This window comes from Triticum urartu, chromosome 2 (genome assembly GCF_003073215.2).
Source record: "Triticum urartu cultivar G1812 chromosome 2, Tu2.1, whole genome shotgun sequence".
Lineage (NCBI taxonomy): Eukaryota > Viridiplantae > Streptophyta > Magnoliopsida > Poales > Poaceae > Triticum > Triticum urartu.
In genome coordinates, this window is record NC_053023.1 from 670,266,566 (window position 1) to 670,282,184 (window position 15,619).

Sequence of the window (15,619 nt, forward strand, 5' to 3'; positions counted from 1 at the left end):
CCGTTTACACAGAGTGACAAATCCCAGTCTCGATTCGTGCCAACCCAACAGACACTTTCGGAGATACCTGTAGTGTACCTTTATAGCCACCCAGTTACGTTGTGACATTTGGCACACCCAAAGCACTCCTACGGTATCCGGGAGTTACACAAGCTCATGGTCTAAGGAAATGATACTTGACATTAGAAAAGCTTTAGCATACGAACTACACGATCTTTGTGCTAGGCTTAGGATTGGGTCTTGTCCATCACATCATTCTCCTAATGATGTGATCCCGTTATCAACAACAACCAATGTCCATGGTCAGGAAACCGTAACCATCTATTGATCAACGAGCTAGTCAACTAGAGGCTTACTAGGGACATGGTGTTGTCTATGTATCCACACATGTATCTGAGTTTCCTATCAATACAATTCTAGCATGGATAATAAACGATTATCATGAACAAGGAAATATAATAATAACCAATTTATTATTGCCTCTAGGGCATATTTCCAACAGTGGGCCGCAGGCAGGCAAGTCTGGGGACCCCCATTTCCAGAACGCCGACAGTAGCCCCCGGGCCCAAGGCGCACTCGGGCTTGGCTTCGAGGCGAAGCCAAAGGGCAAGTGCGGAGCGCCATGGGCCCCAATAGCCTGTGGCCTTGGTCAACGTGTGGCGGTTGATTGGACGTGGGCGTCTTCGCTTCCCCACGCTGCCTTGATACCCGCCTGGCTAGGCGGCCACTGCGGTCTACACGGTTTCCCTCCCGTTGTTGCCGCACACTCTCCAATTCTTCCGCTTCCTCGTAGCTCAACCTCTTCCCCTGATTCGATCTGAGCTCAATCCTCCCATCTCCATGGCACCGGACCAGTCGAAGAAAGGGAAGAGTCCCCTGTCCTCCGCCGAGCTGTGCCCGGCCGCTGAGCCTGCCATTGGTAGGTCGCTGGTGCTCAACCAGGAAGCCATGGACAAGGTGCGTCCCATGCTCGCTGTCGGTGTCAAAACCGGCGGATCTCGGGTAGGGGGTCCCGAACTGTGCGTCTAAGGTTGATGGTAACAGGAGACAGGGGACACGATGTTTACCCAGGTTCGGGCCCTCTCTATGAAGGTAATACCCTACTTCCTGCTTGATTGATATTGATGAATATGAGTATTACAAGAGTTGATCTACCACGAGATCGTAATGGCTAAACCCTAGAAGTCTAGCCTGTATGACTAAGGTATTGAGTATATCCTTTCCGGACTACACCCTCCGGTTTATATAGACATCGGGGGGATCTAGGGTTACATAGAGTCGGTTATATAAGATGGAATCTTCATAATTGTTCGCCAGGCTTGCCTTCCATGCCAAGGAGAGTCCCATTCGGACATGGGTACAGTCTTCGGTCTTCATATCCTCACAGCCCGTCAGTCCGGCCCATAGATAACAGGTCGGACGCCCGAGGACCCCTTAGTCCAGGACTCCCTTAGTAGCCCCTGAACCTGGCTTCAATGACAAGGTATCCAGCGCGTAGTGCTGTCTTCGGCATTGCAAGGCGGGTTCCTCCTTCCGAACTCCCGAACAGTCTCCAGACAAATTGATCGTCTCCGGACCTGTAACACAGACCGCACACAACCGCAAAGATAATATAATAACACACTAGTCCAATCTGCTGACAAATTTAGTAACGTGACGTCACGCCTGTCCGGTCATAATTTCGAACAGTTTTTCGCCCCACGTTTCGAGACGAGGTTGTCATTGGCACGTCTTGTCAAAGCAGAGATCGTGTCCCCCTATTTCGGGATTCTCATCAATACGAGCATGGGTAACCCAACTATGTCGTTTACACAGCCCTTGGGAGCAGGCGAATTTTAAGGCGAATGGGGGGGGGCGTTCGATATTCACCGCCCTTATAAGGAGATAAGATTCTCCTTTCTTCTCCCACGCTTTCTTCCTGCCTCTCCGTCCTTGAGCTCCAACGCCCAAGTACTCATTCGTTCTCATTCAAACAAACACCCAACCATGTCCGGATCCGGAGCCGACAGCGAGTGGATGGCCTCCTCCGTTAAGAGGAAAGATATAGAGGAGCTTTGAGAGGCCGGATACCTGGCCAAGGAGATCGTTCACCGACTTCTGGCCAAGGGACAGATCGTCCCCACCCCGAACCTCAAGAGAGAGTGGTGTTCCTCACGCATTTTGTCCGCAGGCTGGGATTCCCTCTCCACCCGTTTGTCCGCGGATTAATGTTTTATTATGGGCTAGACTTCCATGATCTAGCCCCCAACTTTATCCTCAACATCTCGACATTTATAGTCGTGTGCGAGGCCTTTCTCCACATCCCACCTCATTTCGGCCTATGGCTGAAGACCTTCAATGTGAAGCCGAAGGTGGTGAGCGGTCAATAGGTAGAGTGCGGAGGAGCTATGTTGGGAAGGATGCCCAATGTCACCTGGCTCGAAGGTTCTTTCGTGGAAATGGTGAAGGGGTGGCAATCAGGGTGGTTCTACATCACCGAGCCGCACGACACCAACTAGACGGCGGCCCCCAAATTCCGATCCGGAGTTCCGATGCAGCTCACCTCCTGGCAAGAGAAGGGCCTAACCTGGGGCTCCTCGGGCGCTAACAGGGCTCGAGACGTGTGTCTAGAACATGATATCCAACAAGATCAAGCTTGTCAATGTGATCCAGGTTATGCTCATCCGCCAGATCCTCCCGTGCCAACGCCAGACTTGCTATTTGTGGAATTCGATCCGGCCAAGCACCAGACGCTGCTAGAGCTCTTCGGCACAACACACGAGGATATCTGGAAAGTGCTCTTCAAGGCCGGCGAGACGCCACCGCCTACAACTGAGGATCGTGGGCTTAGCTCAAAGCGCCAAACCAATTCGGTAAGTTCTTTCACGCTCTCAAGGCATAATCTTTACTAGCGTATTGTGAGAAAGAAGTCTAAGCTCTCTTATCATTTTTTTCCTTTGGCCTGGACCGACATAGCGAGGCGGATTAACTGTCCAGCCCCGCTACCCGAAGACAAAGAGACCCCACTCCTGACGAAGATGTTGTTCGTGGCGCCTTATAATGTGCCAAAGAAGAAGACCGAGAAGGCGGCCAAGGGGACCAGGAGTGGCCTTCGTCGGAAGGATACTTCGGACCTGTCGTCCGAAGACGAGACTGACCCTTCGGTCGCCGAAGGCGACGATGAGGAGGAGGAAGAAGACAACTCCTCCCTGAGGGGAAGGAAGAAAAGGGTGGCCTCCACGAACCTGGAGGCGAAGGCACCCAAGAGGGGGAAGGGCTCCCTCACGGATAACTCCGCGTGGGATGTCGATAGCAGTCCGGAACGAATGCCCCGGACCAAGCCTCGGGCCGCTTCGTAAGTACCAAAGACATTATGCTCGTCCAAATGTATGGCCCTTCCCCTTTGCGATATTAATATGTTTAATTTATGCTATTGCAGTCCGGCCCGCGATAGTTCTCCGCAATCCTTGACAGAGGGCTCGCTAGACTCAAAGGAGATGGCTAGCATGTCGCCGCCACCTGCTCACTCAACCTCGCCCAAAGGCGATGACGAGGTGGTGTCCCAAAGGGCCTTTGCCGACCAAGGGGAGGCTCCGGAGATCGTCAGGGCGGCGTCCAAGGATGACTCCACGACCGCCGGACACATGGGGGAAGAAGCCCCCATGGGCTGATGGTGGGGGCCGAGTTCCATTCGGCCCTCAGCCGGATATCATTCTGGAGACCTGCACGGCTCCGGAGTCCAGCGAACGGCCTTCCCCGAAAGGAGGGGGTGTGCCTGTTCCGCTGGTGACCTCTATCTAACTAGAGGCGCTTCCATTGTAGATGAACACCATGTCCTCATGGGTACGGTGATCAAAAAGGTTTAGTCTGCCAAAAGCGGGTTGACCGAAGCCTGCACTAGCCTTTTAAGAGGCTTTGAGGTAATAATAATTGTAGAAAGAATATCACAGCATAGACAGTAGCCCCTGATGCTCTGTTCGGTGTTCGGAAAGAAAAGCCGAACAGAGGATCAAAACAATTTTTGCAGGAGTCTAACATATGATGTCTATGTAAATAAGAAGGCGTCGCTGCTGGCTGCTGCCGCTCATACTGCAAAGGTCTCCGAACTGAAAGCGGAGCCTGGAGCGGACCGAGGAAGCGCTCAGCCTTGTGAAGAAGTAGCTAGAGGACAGCCAAGGTATGCAATAACATGTGCGTGTATGTTAGGAAGGATGAATACTGCGTGCTGACTAAAGTGTCATGGACTATGCTAGGGGCCACGACCAAGGTGGCGACCCTCAAGAAGGCATTAGCCGAGGCCGAGGACAAAGCGAAAAGCATGAGGCCCGGGTCAGCGAAGTTCAGCAAGATCTTCAGGATGCCCTCAAGAAGTATGAGTCCCTGGAGCGTGATTCTAAGACGCAGGCGTCCGAACTTGCGGAGGCCCACCAGAGCGCACAAGAGGCTCGAGCCGAGGCCCAGAGCGCCCTTCAGGAACTCCAGGCGGCTAAAAAGATTGCGGCAGGTAAGGCTTTCATTATGCAAAGTAAGTCTATGAAGGAAACACTCCTTTTACTTACCCGAGTTTGGTGCTCTACAAGGGGTTTTACGGATTTGCCGCACAGCGTATCCGATGCTGCTGAATTCTATCGAGCCGAGGAAGGGAGTTCGACGGAGAAACTGTTCTGGTCTCAATATCTTGGACCAGAACATCTGGTATCCTTCAGCGACTAGCTGAAACAGAACGGACAACGGACGGAACTGGGGGAACCCGGACGAATGCAAATTTCAAAAACATGCAGATGCAATGTGTATGATGACATGGCAAGATGCAACACGCAAGCGAATGACATGGCAACGACGACAAATAACTGCAAGACACCTGGCACATCGGTCTCGGGGCGTCACATATTTATATAGGCCCGGGCCCTCTCCCCAAATATTGAGCGGGAAGGGAGCCAACAACTGTCAATTTGAAAGGGGACAACTAGTACAGCTTATCCTGGCAAAAGTAGTATTTGCCTGCCAAAGGCTCTGGTGGTGACGCCGCCTTGGGCTCCACGGTGACCTCCGTCCTGCCGTCCTGCTGGTCGTGGTCTCGTTGCACCGATATGGAAATCTTTGCTTGACGCCTCGGTACTCTTCGTCTGCGCTTGCCTCCTTAACACCAAAGAGAAAACAAGGACGTTGTGCGCACTGGCGAGGCCACTCCTGAGGAAGTCTTGTGTCATCCGCCTCGCGAGGCTTGGCCCCTCACGAGGGTCTTGAGTCCTTGCTGACGAAGATGGGCCGCATGGGCCCGCTCGCAGAGCCACGCCGTGGGACACAGGCAGGCAAGTCTGGGGACCCCCGTTCCCAGAACGCCGACAGTTGCCCCTCGTGAGATTTGTCTTGCCTTGATCTCTCCGCCCCTCGCGAGCCAGCCTGGTGAGGCCACTCCTGAGGAAGTCTTGTGTAGTCCGCCTCGCGAGGCTTGGCCCCTCACGAGGGTCTTGAGTCCTTGCTGGCGAAGATGGGCCGCATGGGCCCGCTCGCAGAGCCACGCTGTGGGCCGCAGGCAGGCAAGTCTGGGGACCCCCGTTCCTAGAACGCCGACAGTAGGCCCCCGTCACTGGAACCTCGTGAGATTTGTCTTGCCTTGATCTCTCCGCCCCTCGTGAGCCAGCCTGGTGAGGCCGCTCCTGAAGAAGTCTTGTGTCGTCCGCCTCGCGAGGCTTGGCCCCTCACGAGGGTCTTGATTCCTTGCTGGCGAAGATGGGCCGCACGAGCCCGCTCGCAGAGCCACGCCGTGGGCCGCAGGCAGGAAAGCCTGGGGACCCCCGTTCCCAGAACGCCGACAGTAGCCCCCGGGCCCAAGGCGCGCTCGGGTTTGGCTTCGAGGCGAAGCCAAAGTTGGGGTCAACACTAAGTCTGTGGGGCGATAATGTAAAATCTGGATTTATTTTTGTTTCAATGTACTCGCTTTGTGGGGCATTATCGGTGTCGTTCTTCGGACTCCTTGTCCTAGATCTCTATGGAAAAGTTTGGCTTGGCTTTATCATTTTTTACCTGGGAGGGAACTATTCTACATAATAGGAATTGATGTGGTTTGTTTGGGTACATGGATAGTGTATGATAAGTTTATCTTTGAAGCGCATGTGGTCCACTGGCCTGCTGAAATAATGTTCAATGTATGTTCATTCTTGATATATTGGGCATGTCTACTTATGACAACTAGATGATACCCCGCGCGTTGCGGCGGAAATCGGTTGCATAATATCTCGATGATATTTGATTGTGTGAAATATAAATATCTTAATTAATACCAGGTGAACTAAAATTTAAAATACATATATTTATTGTATTTGATTATTTACAGTTTTAAAATAGTTACTGAACATAAAGTATAATAATAGAATGAAAAATATTTTCTCATGCATGGTTGCACATGATGGTGAGTCTTTTTTCCATGCATGCTTGCATGTTGAGGGGACCTTATCCCAAACATAATTGTGTGGTGATATAACATGCTTACAATGTTGAGATAAATAAGTTTATGATGATTATTCTCTTAGGTATATCAGGCTATAGTATGGGTTGCAAAAGTGATGAAGATGGCTTTGACTCTTGCCATGCAAACTCAACGATGATGTTGGAGCGGCAGGTCATGGATGCCGCATCATTTTGGTGTAGTTGCCTAGTTTGATCTTGTATTTGTGGATGAGTTGCTTTGTTTTTCCCTAACAGGTTATGACTATAAGTTATGTATTATGTTTCAGCGGTAGTAGGTTTTCTCCCCACAGTAAGTGTTCCGATAAGTTCAAAAAAAAGTGTTTCAACGACGAGCATTTGTATGTGTTTCCTAGTAGTATCCCAACTCACTTCTCTCTCTTATCCGTCGTCCATTTGTTGTTTGTGTAAGATTGGATATTTCATCATGCAAGTATTAGAAACTAATACGTTCATTTTGCATCAAATTATCTACTATTATTTACGCAATTTCAATGTTATGTTCCACAATATGATGCAATTCTAATGCCTTAAATTGCAAGATATATCAAAGGAGGGAGATTACCAGCAGCTGAAAATCTGACCCGAAAAAGTGACAACAGACATAGCAATTCTCCGGAACTCAAACTGACGCGGATTTTTTGGATAATTATTTTAGAATATATTAAAACATTGGAGCAAAAAATATGCCTGAGGGGCCCCACCAGCCAGCAACATCGGCAGGTGGCGCGGCCACCCCCACTTGGCCATGTGGGGCACTGGTGGCTCCCCTCCCGACGTCCTTCTCCTATATGAAACCATTTACCCTAAAAGGAAAATAGAGAGAAGTCCATATAACAACCTCGAACTACCTTCAAAGTCTAAAACACAAATCTGAACTATGAGACCATCTAATTTACAACTCTCAACTTTCAAAACCGAACAAATAACAACCTTGGGCTAGTTTTTGACATGTTGTAGGGGAAAAGAGCGTGGCAGCGGAGGAGAAGGTTGGAGGGGAAAAGGAGAATGGAGGAGGGCAGCGCAGGTACCGGGGCTCGTCGGCAAACGGCGGGATCCAACGGGCGTGGCGCGATGCTCGCGTGCTCGCGTCTTCCGCGAGGTTGGGTGACGCCTCGGGCTGCTGTTTGTTATTTTTTTTTGCTTTGTTATTCATCTGACTAGGATGTTGATTTGTCAAAACCAGTCAAAAAACAGGTCAGGGGTGTTATTTGTCCAGGCTTGAAAGTTGAGGTTGTAAATTAGACGGTTTCGTAGTTCAGAGTTGTGTTTTAGACTTTAACGGTAGTTCGAGGTTGTAATATAGACTTCTCTAAAAAAATATAGAGAAGACTTTCAGGACCAGCCGCTGCCGTTTCGAGGCGAATACAGAGGTGGAGAACTTTTGCTCTCTGGCGGAGCGACTCTGCCGGGGAAACTTCCCTTCGAAAGTGGGAAAATCGAAGCCATCGTCATCACCAATGTTCCTCTCATCATGAGAGGCCTCGGCTTCATCAACATCTTCACTAACACTATCTCATCTATAAACTTTAGTTTCTCTCTTGTGTTCTCAAACGTCAGACTGGTACATGGGGTGCTAGTAGCGTTGATTACATCTATAGTTGATGCTAATATGTTTACTTGGTGGAAGATCATTATATTTAGATTTTTGATTGCATATTTATATTCATTGAACATTTGGCAAATCCGGCCAGGAAAGGAAAAAATGGACATACAACAAATTCTACTGTTTCGAAACTGGTAAACATATAGCAGTTTGGCTCTTCATAGGAAAAGAACAAGAAAAAGAGAATAAAAAAACAAGAAACCCCCTACGAAATCAAACGGTGAAACACAGCTGATGCGAATGGAATCCCCAAGGATGCAGTCCCATCATGGAGAGCGATGCGTTGGCCGCTGGCGGGCACACACAACCAGAGTCTCCACGCTGAGAGATGCATTTCATTGGTATGTAAAAAAACGTCTTATATTTTGAGTCGGAGGAGGTACTCTCTCCGTTCGGAATTACTTGTTTTGGATATGGATGTATCTAGAACTAAAATATATCTAGATACATCCATTTCTGCGACAAGTAATTTCGAACGGAGAGAGTACATCCCAAAGTACAGATGACGATTGAATTAGTTGAGCTATGCCAAGATCAAGACCAAATCACTTTAAAAACAAGATTACTATCAAAACAATTATTTTTTGTTGTTGCGGAATACGATCGTCAAAACGACTAATCGCCGTGTGGTCTCTTTCGGCCGGTCATGGCCGGCGTGTGATCCGGCGCGTACGCACACGATACGTGCATGACTACTCGCATACGCACACGATACGGGCATGGCTAGCACCCGCAAAAAAAATGATATTGTTAGACATTTTTTCTTTTTGAGAAAACGGCGTGCAGTTTGTTGGCCTGTGCCGATCGCAATTAGCAGGACACAGGGTTGCCGTCGGCACGGCTGCTCCCTGGCTAATCGCCCCTGGTATTCCTTGCTTGCCCCCTCGGCCAGGTGCCGCTATAAATACCCGGCAGAGCGGTGCGGAACTGAGGAGTCCATCCACACACACACACACACCCAGAGCCGAAACCCACTCTTCGCTCAGCCGTCTCGGAGCAGAGGCTCTCCCTTCACCTTCGTCTTCCTCCCTCTCGGCAGTTCGACCTTTGCATGGCAGCAGTGGCTAGCTCCAAGGGGCGGGTGATCGCTGGGAGCCTCGTGGCGCGCGTCCTCGCCGGCAAGGCCAACGCCTCCCCGAGGTATGCTCACATGCCTCCTATGAGCCGGCCGTGAGAAACAGACTAGTACATGCTCCAAGTAAATCAGTTCCAGTTCTAGCACTAGTACTACTGCTACTCTAGCTGCAAGATCTTGTTCTTGTTCTCATGGAGATTCGTGGTGCTAGCTCTATTTCTTGTAGATACTTGTTATTGCGCCCTCGCCTGCCGTTGGCACCGGTTGGTTCCCCCCACACAAGCATAGCATCATCTCGCTCTGTGAATGATTGACACCTGTTTTGTGAACCGGCGTTGTGGGATAGGCACCATGCTAAAACTTGGCAAGACATTTTCCAACCCAAAGATAGAAAGATTGTGTGTTTCAGTTTCTTTATAAAGAGTTTCAGTTTCACAAACTTGTTAATACTCACAAACCTCTTTATGAAGCAGGGCAGAAATGCCTTTTCTCTCTAAAAAAGTTTCAGTTTCACAAACTTGTTTAGTAAGTCCCTAGGAAAAAGGATTGATTCCCTTCAAAAAAAAAAAGGAAAAAGGATTGATTGACCTCCTGCCCGTACGCGTCAACGATCTGTGGCAGCACAAGCCACAGGATGCCTCGATGAATCCGCAGCCCAGGAGGAGGCGGAGTCGCCGAGCATAGGCGAGGCAGGGGTAGCGGAAGGATATTTATTGCTGCTTGTACTAGCAGTAGTTGTTGTTCACAGTGCGGGCAGCCAATGGGGCGAGCCGGAGCTGGACGCATCACTCTCGTCGGTGGTTTCTTCCGGGGAGATTTTTTCACGGTGGCGAGCGAATGGGAGGACGGGTTGGTGCGCGGTGGCTGTCCACCCGCCATCTGCCCTCCCTCCCTTGGTTTTTACTCCACGGGACGGGTGAGGTGGGGTGGGGCAGGGCAGGCGCGAGGAGAGCTTTTTTATTTTTCTTTTTGCCTTTTGCGATGGTGGTGGCGCCCACGGAGGTGCCGTCAGATCCAGGGGCAGATGAGCCAGCCCCTGTACGGTTCCGCTCCCTTTCGTTGCGGGTCGCCTTCTTCCGGAGAGGTTCCGGATCTGAACCATCCGGCGGGGGCCCGGCCGGCGACGCGTCGTCGATCGGGACGGCCTGGTCCTGGGGTGTACGGGGTGCTGGGTGCACGTACACGCTAGGGTGAGTAGGATGATGCCTCCGGTCTTATCCACACGACGAGACCCGCACCCACCGACGACGCCTCCTCCTGCCTTGGCCGTCGTGCCGCTCCACCTTCTCCCACCACCTCGCCATCACTTCTTTGCTGACCCCAGCCCCAGGTGGGCGTGGCCCGAACGGCATGCTTCCTGCCTTCATGCGCCATGGCCACGCTCTAGGTGCCCGGGACGAAAGGTTGTTGGAAGAAACGCATGCAAAGGGTACCACACTTTGTGGTCTGCGCTGCCCACGGAAGCAGAGGAAAATGGGAGGGGGAAAGAGTTAACTTAATGGCGAACGGACAGCGATCAGGCCAGGATATAAACTTTTTTTACAGAAAGAAAATCTTGACGCTCACTTGTTGGTTGCCCTATTGCTAGTCAATGCAATGGCTTCATCAGCCGATGCAGTGACGGTGTGATGTGTACGTGTATTGTTTCATTTCACCATTGTTCGTTCTACGCATCATGATTAGATGTGGAACCCTAAGGTCCTGTTCATATGTTACTGTCAAGTCAACGTGGTACCATAATACACGCTCAGAAAAACAGGCACGCAAACGTGGTAGTACCGTTGTTACACAAGCAGCCCAACGACCTTCATTAACCAACGGTCCGGTTTTGGTGTTTGTGTTTCGCAGGAGGGCGGTGCACGCGTCGGCCTACGACAAGAACGTGGACGAGCAGGTGCGCCCGGCCTTCGTGCCGGACGATGTGATCGGCGGCGCCGGGAGCCCAGACAAGTACTGGGGCCCTCACCCGACCACCGGCGTCTTCGGCCCCGCCGCGGTCGACCCCAAGCTGGCCGCCGGCCTCGCGCCGGCCAGCGCCGCCAAGGGCGGCCCCTCCGTGCTGGACCAGAAGGTGTGGTTCCGCCCGCTCGAGGACGTCGAGAAGCCCCCCGTCGCCTGATCGCCGGCGACGACCAGTCGACCATAGCCCAGCTCGACATCTCTATCACTCCGCTTAGCTGGGCTCGACGACCTACCTAATTATAGTCTACAGTGGTGTGCTCGTGCTATAGTAAGTACAGACAATGGCAGGCACCGGAACCGGTAGTAGTAATGCGGTGTTGCTGCCCGGAATAAGAGCGAGCAGAAGATGTGTGATGGTGATGATGACAGTAATGTTGTTGGCTGTGATGTACCCCCGTCTTGAACCAGTACTATTGCAAGTGTTTGGTACCCGCTGCGTCTCTTGATGTTGCAAATTCTGCTCTTTTGGGGCCGTTCTCTGTCAGGCATTCAGCATGACAGTGACTTGAACGCCACCTTGTGGCCGAATTGCATCTGAATCAAGGAAAAAAAGTAGCGCGCTATACAAAATAGGTTCACCTCTGAAAATATGCTATTAACGAGACATTGTACACTGATTAATTTAGCGAGACAATTCTCTATACGTTGTGCTATTAGCAGCGCTATAGCTCGTTATTTTTTCTGGTGATCTGAACCGTGTTTGATCAACGTCTTTCACGCTGTGAATTGTCGTGCGGTCGAGACACGTCTGCCCGGCAGCCATTCCGAATAAAGATGGTGTTAATGGTTCAGCTGTGTGGGGCGCCTCGACGCCGACAGCCATGTGATTCATGTTCTTTCTCCGTGGGTATCCAGTGTTGAGATTCATTTTAGAAGGGCGTATGTTTTGCAGACACAAAAAAAGAGTTAGAAAGTAGTGGAAGAAGAGCCACATGAGTCAGTGAACCTTCTTTGCAGACACTAAAAAGGATTTTATTTGCCAAAATGCGATGAGCACATGCCTTTGCTGATCAATTGTAAACGCTGACATGAATACACAATTGATTCAGTACTCCTGTTTGACACAGCCACAGACAACAACTAAAAAAGCAGTCATACATCAGCTATAAGCAACAGGTGATGATATCTGAATACATTGGGCAAATCAGCTACGAGTACTCTAGCACTCTAGAATGTGTCAAATTGGAGATATTGGCAATGTTTTCTTTTTGTAGGGGGGAGGGGTTTATGAGACCAGTCTGTGTCAGGCAGGCATTCTGTATTGAAAGGGACCTGAATTACATTTTGGCCCGTGTCTGATGAACGCGTCTCTGGTCTGAATCTTTAGTGGTCGAGACTAAGCCATCGCCAACTTTTCCCAATAATTACGGCGTTTCTACAACCATGTGGTATCCACTGCAACTGCAGAGATACAGTTTAGAATGTTCTAAATAACTAGGTCGGTGTTCCAAGCTTAGGTTCGGGAGGACACACAAGACTTGTTATGGCACCATCTCAGCACTCAGAAATCACAGCTAACACAACAGGCCATGGCACGAGAACCTTTCGTGCAAATCAGCTGCGAACATGTAACTGATAAAAGTTCAGAACAAGAACCAGCCAAAAAAAGAAAAAAAAAAGAGGGATGACGATGACAAATGGTGTTGGTGGCTGTGATGTACTCCCAGCCTTCGGGGGTTGGTTTTGGGGTGCAACTTGCAAGCAGTCTCCCTCAGGCATTCTGTATTGGTGTGGACCTGAATATAACGTGTCTGAACTTTATTTGGACGGTGTTTGATCGACGTGTTTGCTCATGCCATGAACTGTTTCTGTGGTTCAGACCCGTCTGCCGGGCAGCATTCCTGAATAAAGATGGCGTCCATGACCCAGCCGTGTGGCGCGCCTTCGACGGGGAGGGTCATGTGGATTCACACCTGCGTTGGTTGTGGTTCTTCCTAGACGACGTTCATGCTCTGTCAGGCATTCAGTGTTGATAGACAGGGACATGAACACAACGTGACTGAATTTTATCTGGGTGATGTTTGATCAACGTGTCTCTCATGATCTGAATTGTTTCCGTGGCCCGGACACATCTGCCGGTCAGAATTTCTGAATTAAGATGGTGTTCGTTCATGATTCAGCAGTGTGGGGGCGCCTCGACGTCGACGTTGGACAGTCATGTGGAATCCGGTGTTGAGATTCGATTCAGATGGGTGTCCAGTTTACTTTTGGGAATTTTGCGTGCAGACTTTTTGCCGAAAAAGAAAGATTCTGAATCCTTCCGTGATATCTGTTCTGAAGGTGGTAGTAGAAGAGCAGCAGTGAACCTGTCATTGCAGATACCAGAAAATACTTTATTTGCCAAGGCAATGTGGAGATGTCATGCTAATCAATTATAAAAACTGGCATTAATATGTAATTGATGGTTTGACACAGCGGCGGAGCACTAACAGAGCACCCATATAAATCAGCTAAATGAAAGCGAACATATTGTCGGGCAGATCAGATAAAATACTTCTAATAGAAACTGAGCTTATTCCTGTAAACTGGAGATTTTCCATTTCAAAATTTTCCGATGATCTTGGTTTTGGTTTGCCAGGGACTTGAATACCTTGTCTCTAAACTGCGTTTGGCCGGTGTTTGACCAACGTGTCGCATGCTCTAAAATGTTGGATTGGACTGCGGGACATCGACATCGATGGCCATGCAGTTTCACAATTCTTTGGAGTGGCTCACGAATTTATGAGTTCAGTTTAGCTTGAGGAGGAGGCAGAAGCTTCTGAATCCAGCACCAGTGGTCTGTTCTGAATTAGTGGAGGAAGAACAGCTTTTCTTACAGAGCCATTGCTGATCCAAAACAAGTACTGAGTGATATGAAAGTGTGTCACTGGCACGAGGTCATAACACTAACAGATCACTTAGAAAGTCATAGTGCAAAATCAGCTACAAACACTGCTATTGGCACAAAGGTTTTATTTGCCACTAAAAAAAGTACTGTGCTAATCAGTTATGAACACACTGTCTGATACTCGCATGTGACAAGATGTCAGAACTCCAAGAAACCACTGCAAATCTGCTACAACCACCAGTCATGTCTGGTAGGTGTTTGATCAACGCGTCTCTGATGTGAATCGTTGTGTGGTCGAGAGCCTCGACGACCCTTCTGCCGGGCAGCATTTCTGAATAAAGATGTAGCACTTTCATGTGAATTCATACCTGGGTTTCCAGTATTCAGATTCTTTGGAGAGCACTTTCGCAAATTTGCCAGTTTGTCTTGCAGTTTTCAGAAGGGTTATTATTCACTATTCAGGAATGCGTGGCTTTCAGTTTAGTTTTGCGAGGACTTGCCTATCCACCCGGTAAAAATCTCCAGGCCATCAGAACTTCTGAATCCATCCCATTTCCGAAAGCAATCCCTATATAAACATTGAACTTCATTGCAAGATAGAAAAAAAAGTTTTTATTTGCCAATTATACAATGAGCAAGTGCCCTTTCTATTGCCGTGCACTTGACAGGTACTGAAGATCCTGACGAAACAAATTCAGAACAAAACACACAGATGAGACTATTTGTGGTACATTTGGAGCTTATAACTCGCCTCTCATGGACGGTGGCTATAGGGTACACTGCGTGAAGACATAGTTACTAGCTAAAGCAAAGCATGGTGAAAGTAAAGCGAGAAAACGACGTCCCTAGAAGGTAATTGAATATGGACTGAGGGTGGTTTCTTCAGTTAGTTACAGTTCAGTTTGACAGTTTCAGACTTCTCAGGGATCCATAGTATTGCTGGACCTGACATGAGCGAGGTAATTGGGGATGAACGACTCATACCCTCCGGTTGGCTAGGCCGACGCGGCGGTGGTGGCAGCAGCCTGGGCGCCGTCGGCGGCCTTTTTCTTGGCGGCGGCGCCGTCGGTCATGGAGTCGATGCAGAGGCAGATGGAGAGGGGATGGATCAGGAGCAGTCGCGCCGAGACACTCCCTAAAAACCTTATCGTTGTTTTCCTGGGCAGGATCTCGAACGACGGGGTTCCGAAGGCACCTGCTCTCCCGACCGACCGTGCATGTGGTCGTCGGGATGGGATCGCCGGAAGCAACATAGTGAGAGGAACGGTAGATGACGGCTAGGGTTGTGCAAGGAGGGAGTGCGTAAGTTAGGGTTCACTCCATAGACCAGCGTCTCCTTATATAGGCCGTCGGATAGATGGGCTTGGGCTTAGGCCCACGACCGAGTCCGCGAACAACCCATGATCCAACGTCTCAGACAGTCGGCTCGGCTCATTCCTGCAACCCGCGGCGCGCGCGCGTCATTACTAGGCGTGACGAGGCGAGGCAGGCAGTGGAGGAGGAGGAGCGCGCGTGTACGACATCTCTTTCCAAGCTCTCAATGACAAGTGGTAGAGCAACCCTTATAATGGAGTTTCACTCTTACTATTGTGGCAGTATGGTACTAAACTTTCCATCACTTTCGATGCATTTAAATGGTTAGAAATTAATCAAGGATCATTGTCTTATATGAGCCGAGGTCCGTCTATAATCTAACATACTC

At 49.8% G+C, this 15,619-nt stretch overlaps 1 protein-coding gene across 1 annotated transcript; it reads left to right on the forward strand.

Moving 5' to 3' along the window:
• Positions 1–8,967: 8,967 nt before the first annotated feature.
• LOC125539617 (late embryogenesis abundant protein At5g17165-like) lies at positions 8,968–11,519 on the forward strand. Its single transcript, XM_048703113.1, has 2 exons — positions 8,968–9,193; positions 10,977–11,519. The coding sequence occupies exons 1-2, from the start codon at positions 9,105–9,107 to the stop codon at positions 11,245–11,247; spliced, it is 360 nt and encodes a 119-aa protein (XP_048559070.1). The 5' UTR covers positions 8,968–9,104; the 3' UTR covers positions 11,248–11,519.
• The last annotated feature ends 4,100 nt before the right edge of the window (positions 11,520–15,619 follow it).

Excerpts from the sequence above, each read along its gene's own strand:
- LOC125539617 (XM_048703113.1), top strand. The coding sequence starts at position 9,105 with ATGGCAGCAGTGGCTAGCTCCAAGGGGCGGGTGATCGCTGGGAGCCTC. Across the intron at positions 9,194-10,976 it reads AAGGCCAACGCCTCCCCGAG|GAGGGCGGTGCACGCGTCGG; the intron begins GTATGCTCACAT and ends TGTGTTTCGCAG.